This window comes from Balaenoptera musculus, chromosome 14 (genome assembly GCF_009873245.2).
Source record: "Balaenoptera musculus isolate JJ_BM4_2016_0621 chromosome 14, mBalMus1.pri.v3, whole genome shotgun sequence".
In the NCBI taxonomy this organism is placed as follows: Eukaryota; Metazoa; Chordata; class Mammalia; order Artiodactyla; family Balaenopteridae; genus Balaenoptera; species Balaenoptera musculus.
The window spans coordinates 70,714,246-70,733,494 of record NC_045798.1 but is presented as its reverse complement, the minus strand read 5'-3'; the positions used below and the strand labels follow the sequence as shown (position 1 = coordinate 70,733,494).

General features: G+C 38.4%; 1 protein-coding gene across 8 annotated transcripts in view; it reads left to right on the top strand.

Moving 5' to 3' along the window:
- The window catches only part of CCDC68 (coiled-coil domain containing 68), a 50,374-nt gene extending 32,180 nt beyond the window's left edge, over nucleotides 1-18,194 (top strand). For 5 of the 8 annotated variants that reach the window (XR_005016274.1, XR_005016273.1, XR_005016275.1 and 2 more), the window contains 4 exons: nucleotides 4,823-4,928; nucleotides 6,248-6,331; nucleotides 7,254-7,618; nucleotides 14,682-14,758. Coding sequence is in view for 2 of the 8 variants with exons in the window: in XM_036824094.1 (XP_036679989.1) it covers nucleotides 4,823-4,928; nucleotides 6,248-6,331; nucleotides 14,682-14,758; nucleotides 17,207-17,264 (325 nt within the window). In the remaining 6 variants the exon portion in view is untranslated. Of the gene's footprint in view, nucleotides 1-4,822; nucleotides 4,929-6,247; nucleotides 6,332-7,253; nucleotides 7,619-14,681; nucleotides 14,759-15,244; nucleotides 15,372-17,206 lie in introns of those variants that run through there. The other 3 variants (XM_036824094.1, XM_036824095.1, XR_005016277.1) reach the window with 2 other exon arrangements.
- Nucleotides 18,195-19,249: the final 1,055 nt, after the last annotated feature.

Below are 19,249 nucleotides of genomic sequence, written 5' to 3'. Positions count from 1 at the left end.
GCTCCAGGATGCCACCAATCTCACTATCTTCTCTCTCAAGTGGGAATTCCATATGGGGTTATTCATATGCCCAACGCCTGGCTATGAGTAGTGTGCCCGGAAGTAGCAGCATCTGGTACATGCAACATAGTTTCAGTTGCCACTTTTATTGCATTCATTTTGTCTCTCAGTATCTAGCTCTTTTTATTTCTTCTGGAATTTTCATTCCTATAAACAGCATAATGCATTAATCCCTGATAATAAGTACAATTTATAAAGACTTAAAAGGGTTATGTTCTGGGATTGTGCAAATATGGCCATCCTCATGTTCTTCATACCCTTTGCAATTACGTATTTATGTACCCTGAGTTCTAAGAAAATATAAGATCATTTACAAAAACTACATAAAAATAACATAATCCTTTAACTGGAAATAGATTAGATGAGAAGGCCAAGGAGATACAAGAACAGGTATATAATGAGATTGGCCCACAAAATGTTTACACGTGCTCACAGTGGACCACTGACTCAATTTTAAATTTTCTAGCAGCCAACCCAACGAGAAAATTATGATTAGTTTTGTGATTCACAATGTCCAAGTGACTAAACCCAACCAGTTCTTTAGGAAAGGTCCAGTTCTTTTTAATGTATCTATAAGGCCAGAGAGAAAAATTTCCAGGATATGTTCATAAAAAGTACCGTGAACGATGTCTTCAACAAAATCATTATAGTAAACACAGAAGCTGTACCTCGGAAAATACTTTTAAAAAGGATACCATGCCGCCAAAGAACAATTCAATCAAAGCCATTTTAACAGTGAGCAGCAGAGGGCAGTGTGGCAGGACTCAATAATGCTACCTCGGATGGTGGAAGTTAACCCCAAAATAGATTTTAAAGTATCCTGACAATTGGTTGGAGAGACAGTCCTTCATGACCTTGATTTCCTTTGACCAAGTCTTTGGCAGACATTGGCTAGCAGAGAGATTGAGGATGTGCTTCTTGCCTAGTACTTATTCCACGGTCATCCCATGTTACTAAAGACACACCATTTGTTTTCACATTTCTGCAAGTTAAAGATAAGAGTGACTTCCTCTCTTGAACACTGGGGAATCTAACATGAAGACCAGAAATGGTACTCTGTTCACTCTCCATCCGTAGTGATTTGAGACAGCATCCTCAGTTCCCTTTCTCAAAAGGGTGGAGCCAAGGTTTTCCTCTCTTTTTGTTTGGGCTTTTTCTCTGCTCCCATTGCCATTTCTAGGCTGTGGACTTTCTCAGCTCCAAGCCTAGCATCTATGAAGCAAAAGGAAAACCCGGGGAACTCATCATTGTGTTGTTCCCTGGATCCCAATGTCCCGAGCTAGTGTTCCTTCTTCTTTCCACCTTTCAGAGTCTTCTTGTGTTTGTTGATGTATAATGTTCAGGTTTTGGGTTGACTTAATAGGAAGAATAGGGGAAAACACATCTTCTACATCTTTCTGGAAGCAGCAGTTTTCAATTCTATTTTAATTTCAACATTGACTTTGTATTTATATTGAGGCATTGGGAGGCAGAGCATAAATCCTAGATACAGACATTTGGCCTCCTTTCCTAGGCCTGGCCTTCATTATGTTTCTTCTTACTGTTTTGCTTTAGTACATTAAGACTGAGTGCTTCAACTGAAAGCACTGAGTGCTTCAAGTGAAAGATAAATAACAGAGATTAAAGGGAGCTCAAATGCAGCTTATTTAGCTATATTCTCACATTCAAAGACCTTAAATGGATGACTAGGTTTTCTGTTTATTGAACAAACCTAAGAGATTTTTTTTTTTGCAACTTCCTTATATCACTGTTCTAGTGTATAATGCAGATAAGTCTGAAACCCCTACGCTTTCCAGAGTGCTTCCAGAAATACTTTTCTTCCATCTTAAGACCTGCTTCAGATTTTTATTTATTTACAGTGAGCTTGATGGTAATATTCTCATGAAATATATGGGGAAATTTCCTGAGTTTTCTATTTTGGAGAACATATCTACCCACTCCCATCCTTCTAAAGACTTTTTTTTCCATTCAGTCCCCGAGTTCTGGGTCATCATAAGACATGATGAGACCATTTTGAATACTCACCTTTAATAATATACAGTATTTTCATATTTTATGAATTTTCAAAGCTGACCTGGCTCTGCAAAGCATCCCAAGTTCTTTCTCATTATTCCCCAGGAAAGTCCTGAGTCTGACTGCTCTTTCCTCCTTTTCTTTTCTCTTTTTTTCCCTTCTCTCTGGAGCAATTTTGAATCTCAGCACCAGCTATGGGCCAGATTTCTGTTTGCCTTCTGTGTTGCTTTGATCCTTATGTCCACAACCTATCTTTTTTTGTGAAGTGCCTTTTTGAGTCACTTTCTAATTTTTCTGCTGCGTTCCTGTTCCATTGATTTGTAGATGTTCCTTATATATTCTGGATACAATGCCTTTATTAGTCATTTATGTTACCGAGATTCTGAGGCTATCCTACTCACTCTCATTTGATGACTAGAAGTTTAAAATTTTTGTCTAGTCAAACTTATCTTTTACTTTGCAGTTAATATCGTTCTAAGTTCTATTTTAACAATCTTTCTCTATTCCAAATTCGTGAAGATGTTCTTCTATATTATCTTTTGAGAGTTTTTTGGGTCTCCAGTTTTATCTACATGGAATTTATTTTTTTGATGAAGTGAGGTTAGGATTAATTTTCTTTTGCATTTTTTCCTATGAGTATCCAGTTGTCACAATATCATTTGTTGAAAAGACTATCCTTTTTATAATATTCTGTAACATCATCTTTGATATAAATTGTCTATTGGTCTATCTCTGTTATATATATGTATATGTAAAATAAAAGTAGCATGGATATAGCATAATTTGTTTTATCAGTCTTCTACTGATGAACATTTAGATCGTTTCCATTTTTTATTTATTTATTTATTTATTTATTTATGGCTGTGTTGGGTCTTCGTTTCTGTGCGAGGGCTTTCTCTAGCTGCGGCAAGTGGGGGCCACTCTTCATCGCGGTGCGCGGGCCTCTCACTATTGCAGCCTCTCTTGTTGCGGAGCACAGGCTCCAGACGCGCAGGCTCAGTAATTGTGGCTCACGGGCCTAGTTGCTCCGCGGCATGCGGAATCTTCCCAGACCAGGGCTCGAACCCGTGTCCCCTGCATTGGCAGGCAGATTCTCAACCACTGCGCCACTAGGGAAGCCCTCCATTTTTTAATGCTATGAACAATAATGAACTACATTTCATGTACATTTTATGACATATATGTTGTGTAATTGTACAGTATTTTATAATATAAATGATTTCGTTCCATAGGATAAATAAATAGTAATGGCTATCATTATACATCATTTGTACTTGTGCAAACATTTCTATAGTTTTATAGAAATTAGTTTTTTCTACAGTAAAACAAACTCTTTTAAAAGCTCTCTCATACAAAACTGAACAAGGGAAAAAATCAAGACTGTCTTAAATATTGCAAATTGCCTGAAAGTTACTCGGCTTTGAGCGACCTTATTGTATATTAAACATTACTGAGACAACTGTAGTAGATTAGTGCTGTGCTACTCAAAGCACTCAAAGCCTGGCTCGTGGACCAGCAAAATCATTGGAACACCTGGAGCATGTTGGAAATGCAGACCCTCAAGCCCTACCCCAGCCTATTGGATTAGAATGTACATCTTAACAAGATCCCTGACAATTTAACAAGATCCTCCAATGCTTATTAAGTTTGAGAAGCAATGTTTTAGTACATGATGTAAAACAAAATGGAGACTCTTTTTAAAAAAATGAGAACAAGCTCCGCCATAGTGTCACATGAATTTCTATGACCTTTGTAATATTTGTAGAGACTGTAAAAATCAGAATTGCGATTGAATTGGATGTTGGCTACTAATTGTGAAACCTTAATAAGCTAAAATAATATATTACTTTATAAAACGCTCATTTTCCGAAAGCACATTCACTTTATCTCTTTAAGTGTACAGTATAATCTTTTAATGCTGTAAAGGTAGGGATTGTTATACCTGTTATACTGAGGCTTAGAAAGGTTATGTGACTCCAAAATTACAATGCTCCCAAGTTTAGTGGTCTTGTCTCAAGGCATTTTGCCTCAAACTCTAATAATATAGGCAAGAAGAGAAATAGTCAAAAGCCATGTAATCAATGCCAGTTACTTAAATGGAGCTTTGGGAAAGGATGAATAATCTAAATTCAAACTTCACTCATCTTTCTTCACCATGGTTAATGTGGACTCAAAATATTAGCTGGAATTTAATTTTTCTTTCCTTGCCTTATCTACATGTAGTAGAATTAACAAAAATAAGAAGCCAAAAAAAAAAAAAAAAGACAAACACAGGCAATTCACAACCTATACTAACCCCTGTATCCTTGGAAGTTGGTTTCTGATATATGTGTTAAGTCTCCATTCCTGGCCCCATGTTCTAACCCTACTATCCCATATGTGTGTGTTCTGATGGTTGCTAGGTCTGTGGATGCTCTTAGATGAGACAGATTAGGTATATAAGTGCTTCACCTGGTTCAATGCAACTTGACTCAACTACCTGATGGAGGGAGGGAGTCACAGGTGGCCAGAGAGGAGCTTTTGACATGAATTGATCTTCTCATTCAAGTTCATGTCTGAGCTAATCAGAGAGTGCTTCATGACTGTTTAACTTCGGTGTGTCTTGTTTGGCATAAGGGACCCTGGGCATCTTACCCACATGTTGCCCAGTAGTAGAGTCATGTGTGAGGAGATCCTGGTAGCACAGCTGCAAAAATAGCTGTATAATGCTTTAGCAAATCTTTCTCTGTTTTTTCCTTTGCATTTCCAGTTGCCAGGATCTTCAAAAGGAGATTTTCCTCCTCCAGGAGCAGATCTCTCATCTGCAGTTTGTGATTCACTCCCAGCATCAGAACCTGCGCAGTGTCATCCAGGAGGTCAGATTAATCAAGTGTGTTTCTCTGGTAGCTAGTATGTTTACAGTGAGAAGACCAAATACGTGTGGCTTGCCTGGACTCTACGACCATTGAGATTCTTCTCCGCATTGACATTTCCTTTTTATCCCCATGTGACAAGGCTCTGTTTTCAGTGTCCTCTTTTGTCTCTATGCCAACACCTGTGATGTTCTCAACGAAGATATTTGGGAAATTGTGTTGGCTCTTTAGATGTTTTGGTGGTTTTTTTTAAGTGTTCTGAGCCAGATAATGCACACTGTTCTTTAGCAGATTTTGTAGATTAGGACATTCAGCCCTTTCTTGAAGAAGAAATGATCTCTTTTCATAACCTCATAAGTGGTTAATTTACATAGAGGGTGTGTTAGCACAGGCCTGTAACCTGGCCCTTCTTCACTGGGAACATCTTGGCAGGTGAAAGAGAAGAGGTCATCGTGAAGGCAGCCAGATGGATGGTGAATTGCATACTCATACAGTTTATGTCAAGATTTGTATTGATCTGGTTTGGGAATCTGCTTTAGACTTAAAACCAGACCTTCATCCATCCTTTTATTTTAAAACTACCTAATATTTGTTTCTAAAAGGAGTCCTTCCAAATAACTCAAATGCCTTCTTGACCTAAATGTAACATTCATGCTTGCTTCGGTAGGACCTCACCAAACAGCCAGAGAATTGAGTCATAGCACTTGAGAGTCAGGGAGGACAGAGGGGGCATCCCATGTCCTCATTTTACAGATGAGAAAACTGAGGCCCACAGTAGTTAAATGACAGAGGTAGCCTTGGAATCCACATGTTTCTTCTCTTCTGGCACCGTCCTGGATATCACCCCACATCCCCCAGTTCCATGTTGTCTCTTAACAGATGCTTTTCTTCCAAAGCAAAGTGGACTCACCTTAATATGCTGCTGGTTGACCAGATCTCTGCCGCAGAGAGCTTCCCCATGCCAGACCACGGCCTTGCATCATGTCCCCTGGCCTCTGCCTATGCAGGATGAACATGTTAGGTGGCTGAGACACAGAACAAGGACGAGTGTTGCTTCCCACAGGATGCACTCCTGCTGAGTTTGGTTTAAACAGGTTTTCTAAAGATTAAAGTGTTTAATTGCACTGTCTGTGTGCTCTCGTCCCCAGGTGCCAATTTGTCCTGTTATTTTCTGTAGCCTGCTGAGTCCGCTAATGCTTGGGATTTAATTTTGTTGATTTGATAAACATTACTTGACCACAGAAACCTGTACAATTTCTGACTTAAGGAACTATTCTCTGTTGCCTGACAAGATTTTTGCATTTGTGTTTCTTAAATCTTAGATGGAAGGCTTAAAAAATAATTTAAAAGAACAAGATAAAAGAATTGAAGATCTGAAAGAAAAAGTTAACATACTGGAAGCCCAGGTAGGGAGGGCATCTGTTCTATATTTCAGTACGAATGTGAGTGTGGGTGTGTTCCGTATATTTGTGAGCCTGTGTGTGAATGTGTCCTGTGTGTGTGTGAGTGCTTGTGTGCGATGGCGTGCCAGTGTGACACTGTGTCCAAGTATGTCTGTATGTGAATGTGTGTGTCTGTGTGATTGTGTGTGACTGTGTCTATGTGTATGTGTGAGGACATGCATGTGTCTCTATGTGGGTATGAATGTCTTTTTGTGAGTGTGAGTGTGCGCGTCTTCTATGTGTAAGAATTATAGCTTTGTGGGGGAGGTACTCTTAATAATTATTAAAATATTAAGTATTAAACATAATTTTATATTATTAAATTATTAATATTAAATATTATTAAATAATTGTTGAAAGTTTATTCAAATGTTCCAGAATACTTTCTCTACTGGGGAGACCAGTGATACTAACTCTCGATGTGAACTTGAGTTAGAAGCTTGGTCCAGGCCACTCTGGCGTGAACTCAGCTCTAGCCAGATAGCCGGGTTTGCTGTCTCCTGTCTTTGTTTCTTTCCTCCGTCCTGAGACGTCCTAGTCCTCCCCTTTCTCCATCCATATCCATCAGGGCATCCAGGCTTTGCCTCAGGGCTCACCTACTTCAAGAAGCCAATTGAAATTTTCTTATGTTTCAGTGTTTTAAAACTTATCATAAAACTTTATAATACACTGTGATAAGATGTGCTTTACTCCTGCCAACTCATCCCCGCCTTGACTGGGGAAGCCCTTTTCAGGTGTTCAGCTGCAGTCCTGGGCTGGTGGTACCCCTACCTCACAGGAAGTACAGAGAAGCCCTGCGGTTATTGGAGCACCTGATGACCCCCAGGTGTCTCCAGCCCAGCTCCGCTTTGTGCTCAGTGTCACCCCTTCTGTCTCTGTTGAATAGCTCATCACGGACTGCCTAGACCTGGTCACCTTTTCTGCTTCATCCCTCAGCATCGTGACTTCTCTGTGTGTCACGCTGTCCTGTCCTGTGGAGTACAGAGATGCTCTGTCTTCATTGAAACCTGCTCTTCTTTTGGAGCTGTTCTCTTCCCCAGGACAGACCAGAGAGGAGCTCCATGATCGGATCCCCAGCACACGCCTCACCATTCTTTCCACCACCACATTCCTTCTGCTTTCCTCAAACAGAAGAAAAAAATCATAATAACATAAAGAGGTTGTAAATATTTTGCAACTTAAGTTTTGTAACCATCCCCGTGTTTTGCTGTTTCTACCTTCCTGGGACCACTGTTCTCTTTATTTTAGAGGGTAAGCTCATCACATCTTGGGTTTTCCTTAGATTCTCACCTAAGTAAGATGTAAATTGGTTAGTTTACATCAAGTGATGTGATTTATGTTGCATTAGAGCCCCTTCCTCCTAAGAAATGTCTTTAAAGGCATTTCCTCCCAACGTTTCTTATGTAGTGGCCTTTTGACAAATGTTACTTGATAAAATATTTTTTCTTATAAATATTTTTCTTATAATATTTTAATAACTATTTTTTATTTTTTTACATAACTGACATATGGTCATTCATCCCATACAAATTAGGAAATATGGATGAGCAAATATAACAAGAAAACCACTCAAACATACCATCCAAGGGCAATTATTCAGCACAGTTGTGTATATCTCTATTTCTGTGGGAATTTTGTGCCTGTTACATACTTGTGTGTATATATTAGAGATACAGACTATATATGGCATCATTTTATTGTGTTTTAAAACTTTTATTTGCTTCATCAATTTTTTCATATCACTAGTTACGTAAGTCTGTAAATACTTATTGAGTGGCTACTATGGTGTAGGCACTAAGTTTGGATAAACAATGTTGAACAAAATAGACATGAGCCCTGCTCTCTGGAATTTACTAACTAGTGAGGGAGACAGATACAAATAAATTAATATGTAACTAATAATATCTTGGAAAGATTCTGCAGGAAAAGGACAAAATACTCTGGGCGATAATACCTGGATGGAAGAATGTATATGGACCGTTTAGATTGGTGGGTGGGAACAATCTCTCTAAGAAAATGAATTTCAATATGACCTTTGTGGAAAACTGGGTGGTAGGGCACGTCAGGTAGCCAGACAGGAGGCCATGTGGGTGCTTCTAATCTGAAAGAGCTGTAAATAGCATAGGATGACATTGGAAAGGTAGGAAGGGGCTAGATCATAAAAAGCCTTTAGGCCATGCTAAGGTCTCTTTTTCTCTATAGAACAGTATAACAAGGAGGTCTTTGCTTAGCAGGCAAATTAAATTTACATTATCTTTTTAAAGAGCCACCAAGGTTTCCACTGTATTGCTATGAAATAATTTAGTTAACTTAATCTCTGCTGTTGGATTGTTTTCCAGTAGAGCTTTTGTAAACAGCAATGAATTCAACAGACTTTTACAAACATTACTGATTATTTGTATAATTACTTCCTCCCTTAAGATACATTTTTAGAAGTTGAATTGGTAACTCGAAGACTATCCATTTTTAAGATTGTTGATCTGTGTTCTCTGAATTTCCCTGTCTGCTGGATCAGACATCTCCCTCAGCTGCCACAGCCTCACCTGCAGCTGCCTCTGCTCTTTCAATTAACTCTTTACTCACTTTCAATCTTTCAGTTCTGACATTTCTGATCTGCCAATAGCCCTCTTTTTTCCTCTTTATTATTAAGTGATTTCAATATTTAAAAATCCTTTGGTATCGTTCTAATGAAATCTAAGAAAGTAGAGATGAAAAACACACGTGCTCAGATTCCTATTTTGAGCCGGAATTCTCATTTAGATCCAAGTTTATCTGTAATTCAAGGCAGTCCGGTGTAAGGTAGGGATCTACTTTTTTAGTTGTCTCACTTTATTGAGCAGTCTGGCCTTCCTTCATGAATTTGAAATGCCGATATATCCTAGACTAAATTTTTATGCTGGAAATCTGTTCCAATGGTGTATCTGCCTATTTGGCTCCAATGCCCTACTGCTTTAATTATCATACATCTGTAATACATTTTAATTGGAGAGATTGTTGCCTTTCTCTGATCTTTCGTTATGGTCCTAGGCTCTGGTCATGTCTAAGTAAGTGTTAGCCCTCATCACAGAGTCAGGGCATCAGTGGTGCTACTGCTTCTAATTCAATCTCATATTCTTTAGTTGTGTCTCTATTTATGTCATCCCCAAAGCTAATTTTATTGTCCTAAGTAAACTGGCAACTTAACCTATACACTACATTATCCAATTGGCCTTTTGGTGTAATAGTTAGACCAGAATAATGTATTGCTTCCATTGCACTGCTTCTATATCCCCAAATTTAGCAAATAATTTCTGACTAGCCACTCAATGTGATAGGAGGAAGCAATAGATTGTGTTCCCCTCATGGAAACTTCTTGGTTGGATGCAGTCTGCCCACGTTGATGGGACAGCTTGTCTCAGTACTGCCTAAGATTCTCTGTATGAAGTTGATTCAAACTACTATTTTCTAACATTCTCTTTTATTTAAAAAAGTCTTCAGATAATAGCAGTATTGATGAATGTCTTTTATGACCTCAGAATTTATTGTCTTCAGTAGATAAATCGTTTCCTTCACTGCAGGGAATGTTACAATGCCCTTTTCAGCTTTAAAAAGCCCGTCCAAGCCACATTAGTTTATTTATTCAGCAAATAGTTTTGTGTGTTTATGATGTACCAGGAAATGTTCTAAGTGGTAGGTACATGGTATGAACAGGACACACTGTCCTGACTTCATCTAGCTGTATTTTAATTGAAGATACATACAGTAAATACATAAACAAGTAAGTACACAACTTAATAAGGGAGAGGTAACTGCTCCGAGAAGAGTAGAACAATGTGACAGTTATAAAGTGATGGGAGTCAGGAAGAGCATCTCTGAGCCTGTGATCTTGGACCAGGTACCTGAATTTAGTAAGTGCTTGAGCTGGAGTGAACCTGTTTCTAGTCTAGCCCTAGACTAGAAGATCTTAAACTGGGAGGACGTATGCAGGGGTGTACTACCTTGCACACAAACGTAGGACTATCCTATTTTGAAATAACAGTGTGAGCCGATTCAGTTTATGAAAAATTGGTCACCAGAGCTGAACAACCCTTTTAAAGACATCAACTTTCTAAACCATACAGACAGCATAGTTTTCTCATCCATAAGAAACAACTCATCTCTTTTAAGGCATGCTACATACTTCATTTTGTTTAATCTTCAAAGCTACTCTGGGAGAAAGTTATTATTTATTCCCTCGGGGGTTAAACTGAGATTAAGAGAAGTTAAGACACTTGTTCAAAATCACTCGGCTGCATTTGAGTCTTCCTGACTTTGAAGCACATGTTTTTCATCCCCCAATATCTACTTATCTGAGTGATCAAATAAGTGTGTGTATGTGCAGATATGCATGTGTGTCAATATACACACAGTTGTATTTAAAAATGATATATATTTCTATATATTTAGAAATGAACAGATATAATGTTAAATTTGTAGGATCATTTGTATTTTAGCCATTGTCACAGTTACTACATTAAATGTTTTTCTGTTTTCCAGTTTTTTGACTCATGGAAACGAATCCTTTTTTCTGTGTATTCTTTTCTATCCTACCAAGGACTTCCCCCTCCTCCACAAGGGGATAAAATTCACTCATCTAACTCTGTCCTTTTTTTTTTCTTTTCAATCTTTCAGGATTTTAAACCTCTTTTAAGTATCACCAGAAAATTTCTGCTTAACTCTGCCAAAATTATTTACTTTTCTTTCTACTTTGGCATATCTTTCATCATCTTAATTTACAGCTCTGAAATTCATCTCACATTTCACACATTTCTAACTTCTTCACTAATGACATGCTCATATGAAAATGCATCTTCAGAAATTACTCCACTTTCTAGACTTTGAAGAATATCCTACTTTATGTAATCACCATCATCCCTAAAATTTAATTTACTTCCAAGAGCATGTTGCTAGAAGTTTAAGTATGCAAAAATTAGGTTCTTTTGGAAAACTGTGTCAGTGAACTATCCTTGGATAGAGTCATAATAATGGTGGACTTACTCTGGTCATTGATTTGTAATTTTGTAAACTAATGATGAAAACTCATGCACTTGGTTGTTCTAGTTAAAGAAAAGCATATGAAAGCCCATGAATCAAAATAAAGACCTAAATCCAGTAGATGAAATAAATCATCACAGAAGTTGAAATATATGAAAATAAAGACAGTCTGAGCTGATAACTCTTATGCTTCTGCATTGCTTGGAAGGCAACAACTTGAGAAAGTAGGAGTTTATTTTGGAAAAACTCCAAATAGCTTCTACATACTTGTCCAGCCACAAAAATATTGTTATCCCAGTGCTTGTAGTCATCATGATATTGTGTTTCAAGTTGTGCTTCATAACTTGTAAAGTATGGTACAGAGAGGAGTTTTTCTTAGCCACGTACTTGGCCCTGATATATGCCTGCACTTGTTTGGAGTGTATATTCGATATATCTCCATTATACAAGGAACATCTATATCTTCAATTTGTGAAATCTGAAGTACATTTCCTGAGTGAGACTTAAGTGCTTAACTCTTGAAATATCACAGTGAAATGATTCATGTGTGAAGATTTTTGCTCCATCTTTTATTTATTATTCCGTGTAGATGCCGAGGGATAAGAAGGTACAAAATTCACATCTTGTCTCTGCTTTCCTTAGTTCAGTAGTTCTTCATCTTAACTGTACATTAGTATCACCTGTGGAGTTTTGAAAACTCCTGAACCTAGACTACAACCAAACTAAATGGAAACTTTGGGGGTAGGACCCAGGCATCACTAGATTGTAAAGCTCCCAGGTAATTCCAATATACAACCAACATTTAAAACTACTCTGGTCCAGTGGCTCTCCGATGTGAGCAGACATCAGAATCATCTGACAAACATCTTAAAACACATCACCCGGCCACCCTGGGGTTTCTGGTCCAATGGCTTGGTTGGGAATTGAGGATTTGTAGTTCTAGTAAGTTCCCAGGGGATGTTCAGATTGTTGATTCCAGGATTACACTTTAAGAACTGTGCCTTCATCTTTTCTCTCTCCCTTTTTTCCACCTAACCCATTTCACCTTGTCTTCAAGATCCAGGTTAAACGTCCTTGTGTAGGAAAATTATTCTAGTCACACTGATTTCTGTTTATACCTTTGAATTACTGGCTGCTTTATGGCATCTCTTGAATCACATTTAATTAATTTATTTATAATTTTTTAATGGTCACATGTTTATCACCTCCACCATACGCTGCATCCTGTGTGCTAAAAGGGAAGATACTATCCTTTCTTGTGCTGTCTCACATTCCCTATGCTCCTGGTACGGTGCTGCAGACATGGCAGGGACTGAGTAACCGGGTGTATTGCGGGCGGCTGGATGTTTGGGGTAGATTCATTGTTGATTAATTCCCTGACAGTTCGCTGTCTTCTCTTTCCTATATATCATACCTGGAATCCTTTCAGAAATCACTGAATCTCTTTATCTCCTGGGGTCCACCGATTGCTTATTTGTAATATAAGGAGGCTGGGCGAATTCCTCTGGTCACAGAAAAATAACATCTTGCAGGGAAAAGAGCATGAGCTTTGGAGTCAGACGGGCCTGCATAAAGCCTGCACATTTGCAGACCCATGCTGCATATACTACCTGTGGGTCATTGGAGGCAAGCTTCCTCGTCAATTTGAGTTTTGCCAGCCTTATTTCTTTCACATACATAACAATGAAAGTTACTCCTCAGAGATGAGTTTATATCGAAGAAAAGAATGTCTGGAAAACACCAGGCAAAAGTCTTGACATTTGCTAGGTACTCAGAATTATTAACTCTTTTTCTTCCATCAAAATTCTGGTGTCTATTTCCCAAAACCATGCATTCTGGTGCTGGTTTACTCCAAACCAGCAGATGGAGTCTTACAAAATAACTTTTAAACTTCAATTATATGACTTTTTAAGTCCTTCGTTTCCTACCAGGGAAGGGAGCTGGTGTGTTGCTGTTCTTTGAGAACCATGGCTCCCCTTCTGCCTTCCTCCCACGGTTACCTTTCAGGCCCAGAACTTTCTGTACAGACGTATCCTTGAAAGACTTCTGGCCTGCCCATGCAGCCAACTGGCAAGTCAGCCTTGGGCATGAGTCTTCGCTGGAAAGTCTCACTTTCCAGATCTGTAAAAAGAAATTGTTTGGCTTGGCTGCATTGTAGAGAAAGTATTGTCTCTGGACTGGGAGGCCCTGACTTTGTGGGGGGGTTTTTCTTTCACTTTTTCTTTTTATTAATTTTTATTGGAATATAGTTGCTTTACAATGTCGTGTTAGTTTCTACTGTACAGCAAAGTGAATCAGCTATACTTATACATATATCCCCTCTTTTTTGGATTTCCTTCCCATTTATGGGAGGACCTGACTTTGAGTCTTGAGTGCTGCCCTGGACAAGATGTTGGGCACTTAAACTCTTTGGACCTCAGTTTTTAGATATAATAATGGTCCTTGGACTAGAAAGTCATAACCAACTGTCTTTCAGTCTTAAAATCTGTTCCAGACACTGAGCTGAGTAGTTTATGTACTTTTATTTCATTTCAGAACCTGTGAAGAAGGGTCTATGATCATATCTGTTAATACAGATGAGGAAATTAGGCACAGAGAGGATAAGTAAACTAACTGAGGTCACACAGCTAGCAAGTGGTTGTGCTAGGATTTGTACCTGAAAACTTAAACGCTTTCCCTTCCTGTTATTAGCCATTGCATTATCTCCCAGAATTCCAAGGTGCTTCCAGCTTTAAAATATTATGGTCATATGATATCTGTTTCTTCCACCTTATATATGGTAGTCAGGACCGTTACTACTAGAGATGAAGAAACTGAGGCTTCGATGAGAATATTGAGGCTAAGGATGCCGTGAACCAAAAGAACAGATGGTGCCTATTTTCATGGAGTTTCTAATCAAGAGATTGCACAAGAAAGACAAATGTGCAATAAATATCGTGCGTGTCTTTCAAAAGGTTCTTTAATAGAGTTCTTTCATGAAGTTCTTCGCATCTGTCCATATAAAAGAAACTGTAAATTGAAACAGAGAGTTCAGCTGTTGAATTTCAGAGGCTAAGTCAGAATACTAAATTTGAATCCCTTGGTAAATTATGCATTTTTCAAGGAGTGTTTGTATTTTCAGAAGTAATATTTGGGGACTTGCAACTGGCTACGTTCTGTGTTCTAATACAGTGACTGGAGCAACAGACTTACTGCTAAGGAGGGATGTAGATGGTGGGTCGCCCAGAAACACTAAGCATGTGGCTAGTAAATGTGCTAACACACATGTGATCTCTGCACTTTTTTTTTTTTTCTATTTCAGAACAAAGAACTAAAGACCAAGGTGGCACTTTGGTCTGAAACTCCTAGGCCGAAGGTATCCAAGGCTGTTTCTACAAGGTAAGGCCTCTCTTCCCCCACCTCCATCTGCCTTCACGACTCCTGTTGAACACGGTTGACGTTTATACCACTTGAGAAATTATCCAATCAATTAATACTTACGTAATCACGTGTTTACGGTCTGTCTCCCAGTTCTTTGAGAGTGGGAACTCTATTAATCTTGTTAACCACTGAATCCTTGAAGCCTGATATATGAATACTTACTTTATGAGTAAATGAATGAACAAATTTAGATATCTTTTTTCCTCTTCTTTGGCATAAAACAAGCCCAGTCTTGGCTTCAATACTTAATCCAAACAGTACAGATTATCTCCTCCACCATCCTTGTTCCTCCATTGCTCATATTTTCTGTGTCACCGATGGGCATTTTAATCATAAATCATGTGTATTTATTTAAGTTTCCATGTCTGTCTCTCAAGTCTATTGTAAATGTCAAGAGGGCAGGAATAGTTCCTTGTTTTTCACTTTATTTCCTGCATTGTTAAGGACAAGTGTCTTCAACAACTACCTAATAACGAACGAATGAAGCAATGATAATGACCCCTAAAGCAATGGAAATAATAGTTGAAACCATCACATCACTTTCTAATGTTGACAGAATCAGAAGTGAGAGGTTTGTAAAAAAAAAAAAAAAAAAAAAAGACTTCTGGGCTCAAGTCTCATTTCCATAAAATTCCATGAAATTATCACTTAAAAGAAAACATAGTCTGTAATTACATGAATCATTTAGAAAGTGATTAAAAACTTCCTGTTCTAGCAACTTTTGAATTCCCAGCCTACTCTCTCTAGGGCCTAAACCCATTTTCTGAAACTCTCTTCTGCACAGTGCCTGATGTGGAGAATCAGATCCCCCATGATTAGCCCCAGTCTAGGGATTCAAGTAGATCTTTCTCCCTCTTCAAGACACCCTGCAACCATGCTTCACTTTGCTAATGATGTATGTAATTAGAGACTAGAGATGAAGCATTATGCATCAAGTTTTCTAAAATCTTTGGGCCCCCAGATGCTAAGTCATTAACTTTTTGGCCAACAGCTCTGCAACATCTAATAAAGAAAAATTAAGCCCGAGAAGTATTAAAAGAGGAAGTGAAATGCCCACATTTCAGAAGCAGTAAGAGACGCAGACACTTCAGAGCAGGAAGAGATGAAGAGTTTAGAATAGAAAGGGAAGCATGACTTTCCAAGGAAAGGGAGGATGGTCGATTTTAGCTCCCTTACCAGATACATCCTCTTGGGATAGTGAGGTATCATGGCCACCCTCAGCTGTTTTGACCCTGGAGGGAATGGAGCCAGAGTAGAGCAGAGGAGGGAGCAACACGTGGTCTCCATATTGTACTGACCCCAGTATTGCGTGATGAGACTCAGGCTGGTACAGAGGGGATGAGTTTGAGAGAATGACTTCTACGGCCAGTTCTTTAGCTGCAGTTCATTCATAAAGGTAGTTTTAAAGACTTTTTTTCTCCCTATGACTGAGGAAAGGTCAAATGGGAAATTTTCCTAATTGAAATAGGGAAACTGGAATGAATATGCCCTTTGTTTTATGATTTTGGTAGAAATTCCAATAGTAATGATATATCTATAATGGTAGGTCTCATGTTTGCAAAATGAAATCTGACCAATTGGCCATTTGAGAATGTAAGTGGTTGTATGGTTCGGTAAGTCTAGATTCACCAACGTAGAATGGAATTATAACTCTCGGGAGGAATTAGAGTGTAAAAGTAGCCATTAATGCAAAGAAAAACAAGCATCACATATATTTAAAAATTAATCTTGGCAAATCTCTTAAATCACTCATAAAATAGAATTCTCTCAGTCAGTACAAAAAAAAAAAAAACAAAGTTTTTTTTCCCCAAGCATTAGAACGTATAGATGTTTCTTAAGTTGAACACCAAAGAAATGGTTTGCTGGATATTGAGGATCAGGTTGTTAGAAAACAACAAAACAGCAACAATAAAACACACATATATACATATATGTGTGCATATGTGTGCACACACATATTGATGTGTGCATGTGTATACTTGTGTGTGTGTGTGTGTATATACATATTTTTTAAACTAGACTCACACAGTGAGGAGAGAAGTTTAGGCTATGAGAAACCCACAGAACTAAAATGTCCTGACGGAACAGTCGATTTGTGTGTCCCATCTCCAAGTCACTCTGGTGCATGTCTTCACTGAGTAGAAGGGCAGACACACTCTCACTCTTCCTCACTCCTGTCCTCTTACAACCAGATGCATTTACATAAGGTTAATGCATCCATAATGTGCTTCTACTGTGCCTCATGGGGAATTAGAATCAATCAATTAATCATCATCTATTCGGTTAAAGCAATTAGTTCAGACTTGGTAGTACAGCAGTAGTGGAGATGGTAATGGAGTGGTACAGCAGTTATATCAGTAAAGTTTTATGTGCTCGATTTTGATAATTGTGTGGTCTTTTCCGCAGTGAATTGAAGACTGAAGGCATGACCCCATATTTGATGTTGGTTAGGCTACGGAAATGAGCCGCCTGGCTGAAGATCTGAATGAGAAAAATCACTACCTGCGTCTTATTTACTCCTTGAAACACAGTCTAAATTTACATATTAAAACTGCTCAATGCCAGTATTTAATGGAATTTATTGTATTATATTTAATGTATACATCAATAACTTTGCAGGAAGATGACATTTCAGAAAATCAAACAAATATATATTCAAAGAAAGGAACTCTTTCTTCAAAACGTACTAATGGATGAAGAAACCAGATGCTTTCCCATGATGGAAGATGAATTTTGCTTTAAACTTTAAAAAAAAAACTGAATTTTTTTTTTTTTTTGGCAGATTTTTGCTGAAGGGACTGGTTAAGGTTGTCAACTTTGACCTTTTGATACTGGTTTTTATGTACAATCATCCCTAGGTATCCACAGGAGATTGGTTCCAAGAGCCCCCTCGGGTACCAAAACCCATTCGGATGCTCAGTCCCATATATAAAATGGCAGAGTGCAGTTGGCCCTCTGTATCCATGGTTTCCACATCCATGGATTCAACCAATCATCAGTGTGGAACCTGCAGGTACAGAGGGCTGACTGTACATAAATGTAAGGAAAAATATACAGGCATGCTTCCTTTTACTGTGCTTCACAGACTCTGTGGGTTTTTTTTACAAATTGAAGGTTTGTGGCAACCTTGCATTGTCAGATGATGGTTAGCATTTTTTGGCAATAAAGTGTTTTTAAATTAAGGTATGTATATATATATTTTTAGATATAATGCTATTGCACATTTAACAGGCTACAATATAGTGTAAACATGACTTTTAGATTCACTGGGAAACCAGAAATTCCATGTGACTCGCTTTGTTGTGATATTCTCTTTAAATTGGTGCTCTGGTACTGAACCTGCGATATCTGTGTGTGTGTATGTGTGTGAATAAATGATATATTTTAAAGTTGACTTTTGGATAATAACAAATATCTTACCGTGATATAAATTCATCTCCTATTTATGCCACATTGAAGATTTTTGGTAATGCATTTCCTGGCACATGTGTAGGGGTGTTGGGATCATGAATTCTGCTTTAAGCATCTGCTGTGTGGTAGGAGATTTCACCTTTCACTTGGAGATCACTTAGGTTCCTCTTATACCCCAACCATCATGCTGGGTTGTAATAAATGTGAGCTTTTGGAATGGACCCATCTAACTGACCTAACAACCTGGATGATTTCCATTAGAATAATGAATTTTCAAATCAAAAATGGAAGGACACTGTTGAATTTTATTTGGGTTTCACTATATTCATTTTTGAACACAGAAGTACAGTTCAATGTAATACGGGTAGGACCTGCTCATGTGGTCTCCAGCTTCACTTTGGGATGGTGTTTGGATCTCTTGAGAATAAGAATAAGCAGCTTCAGAAGCCTAAAAAGATCTGAACTCTTCAAATACAAAAGTATTGTTTTACTAACATCAGTAGATCATTTATTTGTCAGGTATGGATTATTTCCTATCTCCTCATCGTTTCGGCTTCATCATTTGAATTGTTTCTTTAAATAAACATTTCTGAGTGATTAAGAAATCATTACAATGGAGAATGAAATTTATTAGTCTAAAAGTAGTACCACACAAAATACAAAAACAAAAACCTCAATTGTAGTCAAAGTATTTGTACTTATAATTATACTAATCAAAATATTGGATAAGAAGGTCTGAGGGGCTTCCCTGGTGGTGCAGTGGTTGAGAATCCGCCTGCCAATGCAGGAGACACGGGTTCGAGCCCTGGCCTGGGAAGAGCCCACGTGCCGCGGAGCAAATGGGCCCGTGAGCCACAATTACTGAGCCTGCGCGTCTGGAGCCTGTGCTCCGCAACAAGAGAGGCCGCGATGGTGAGAGGCCCGCGCACCGCGATGAAGAGTGGCCCCCGCTTGCCACAACTAGAGAAAGCCCTCGCGCGGAAACGAAGATCCGACACAGCCATTAATAAATAAATAAAGCACACCTAGTATAGTGTA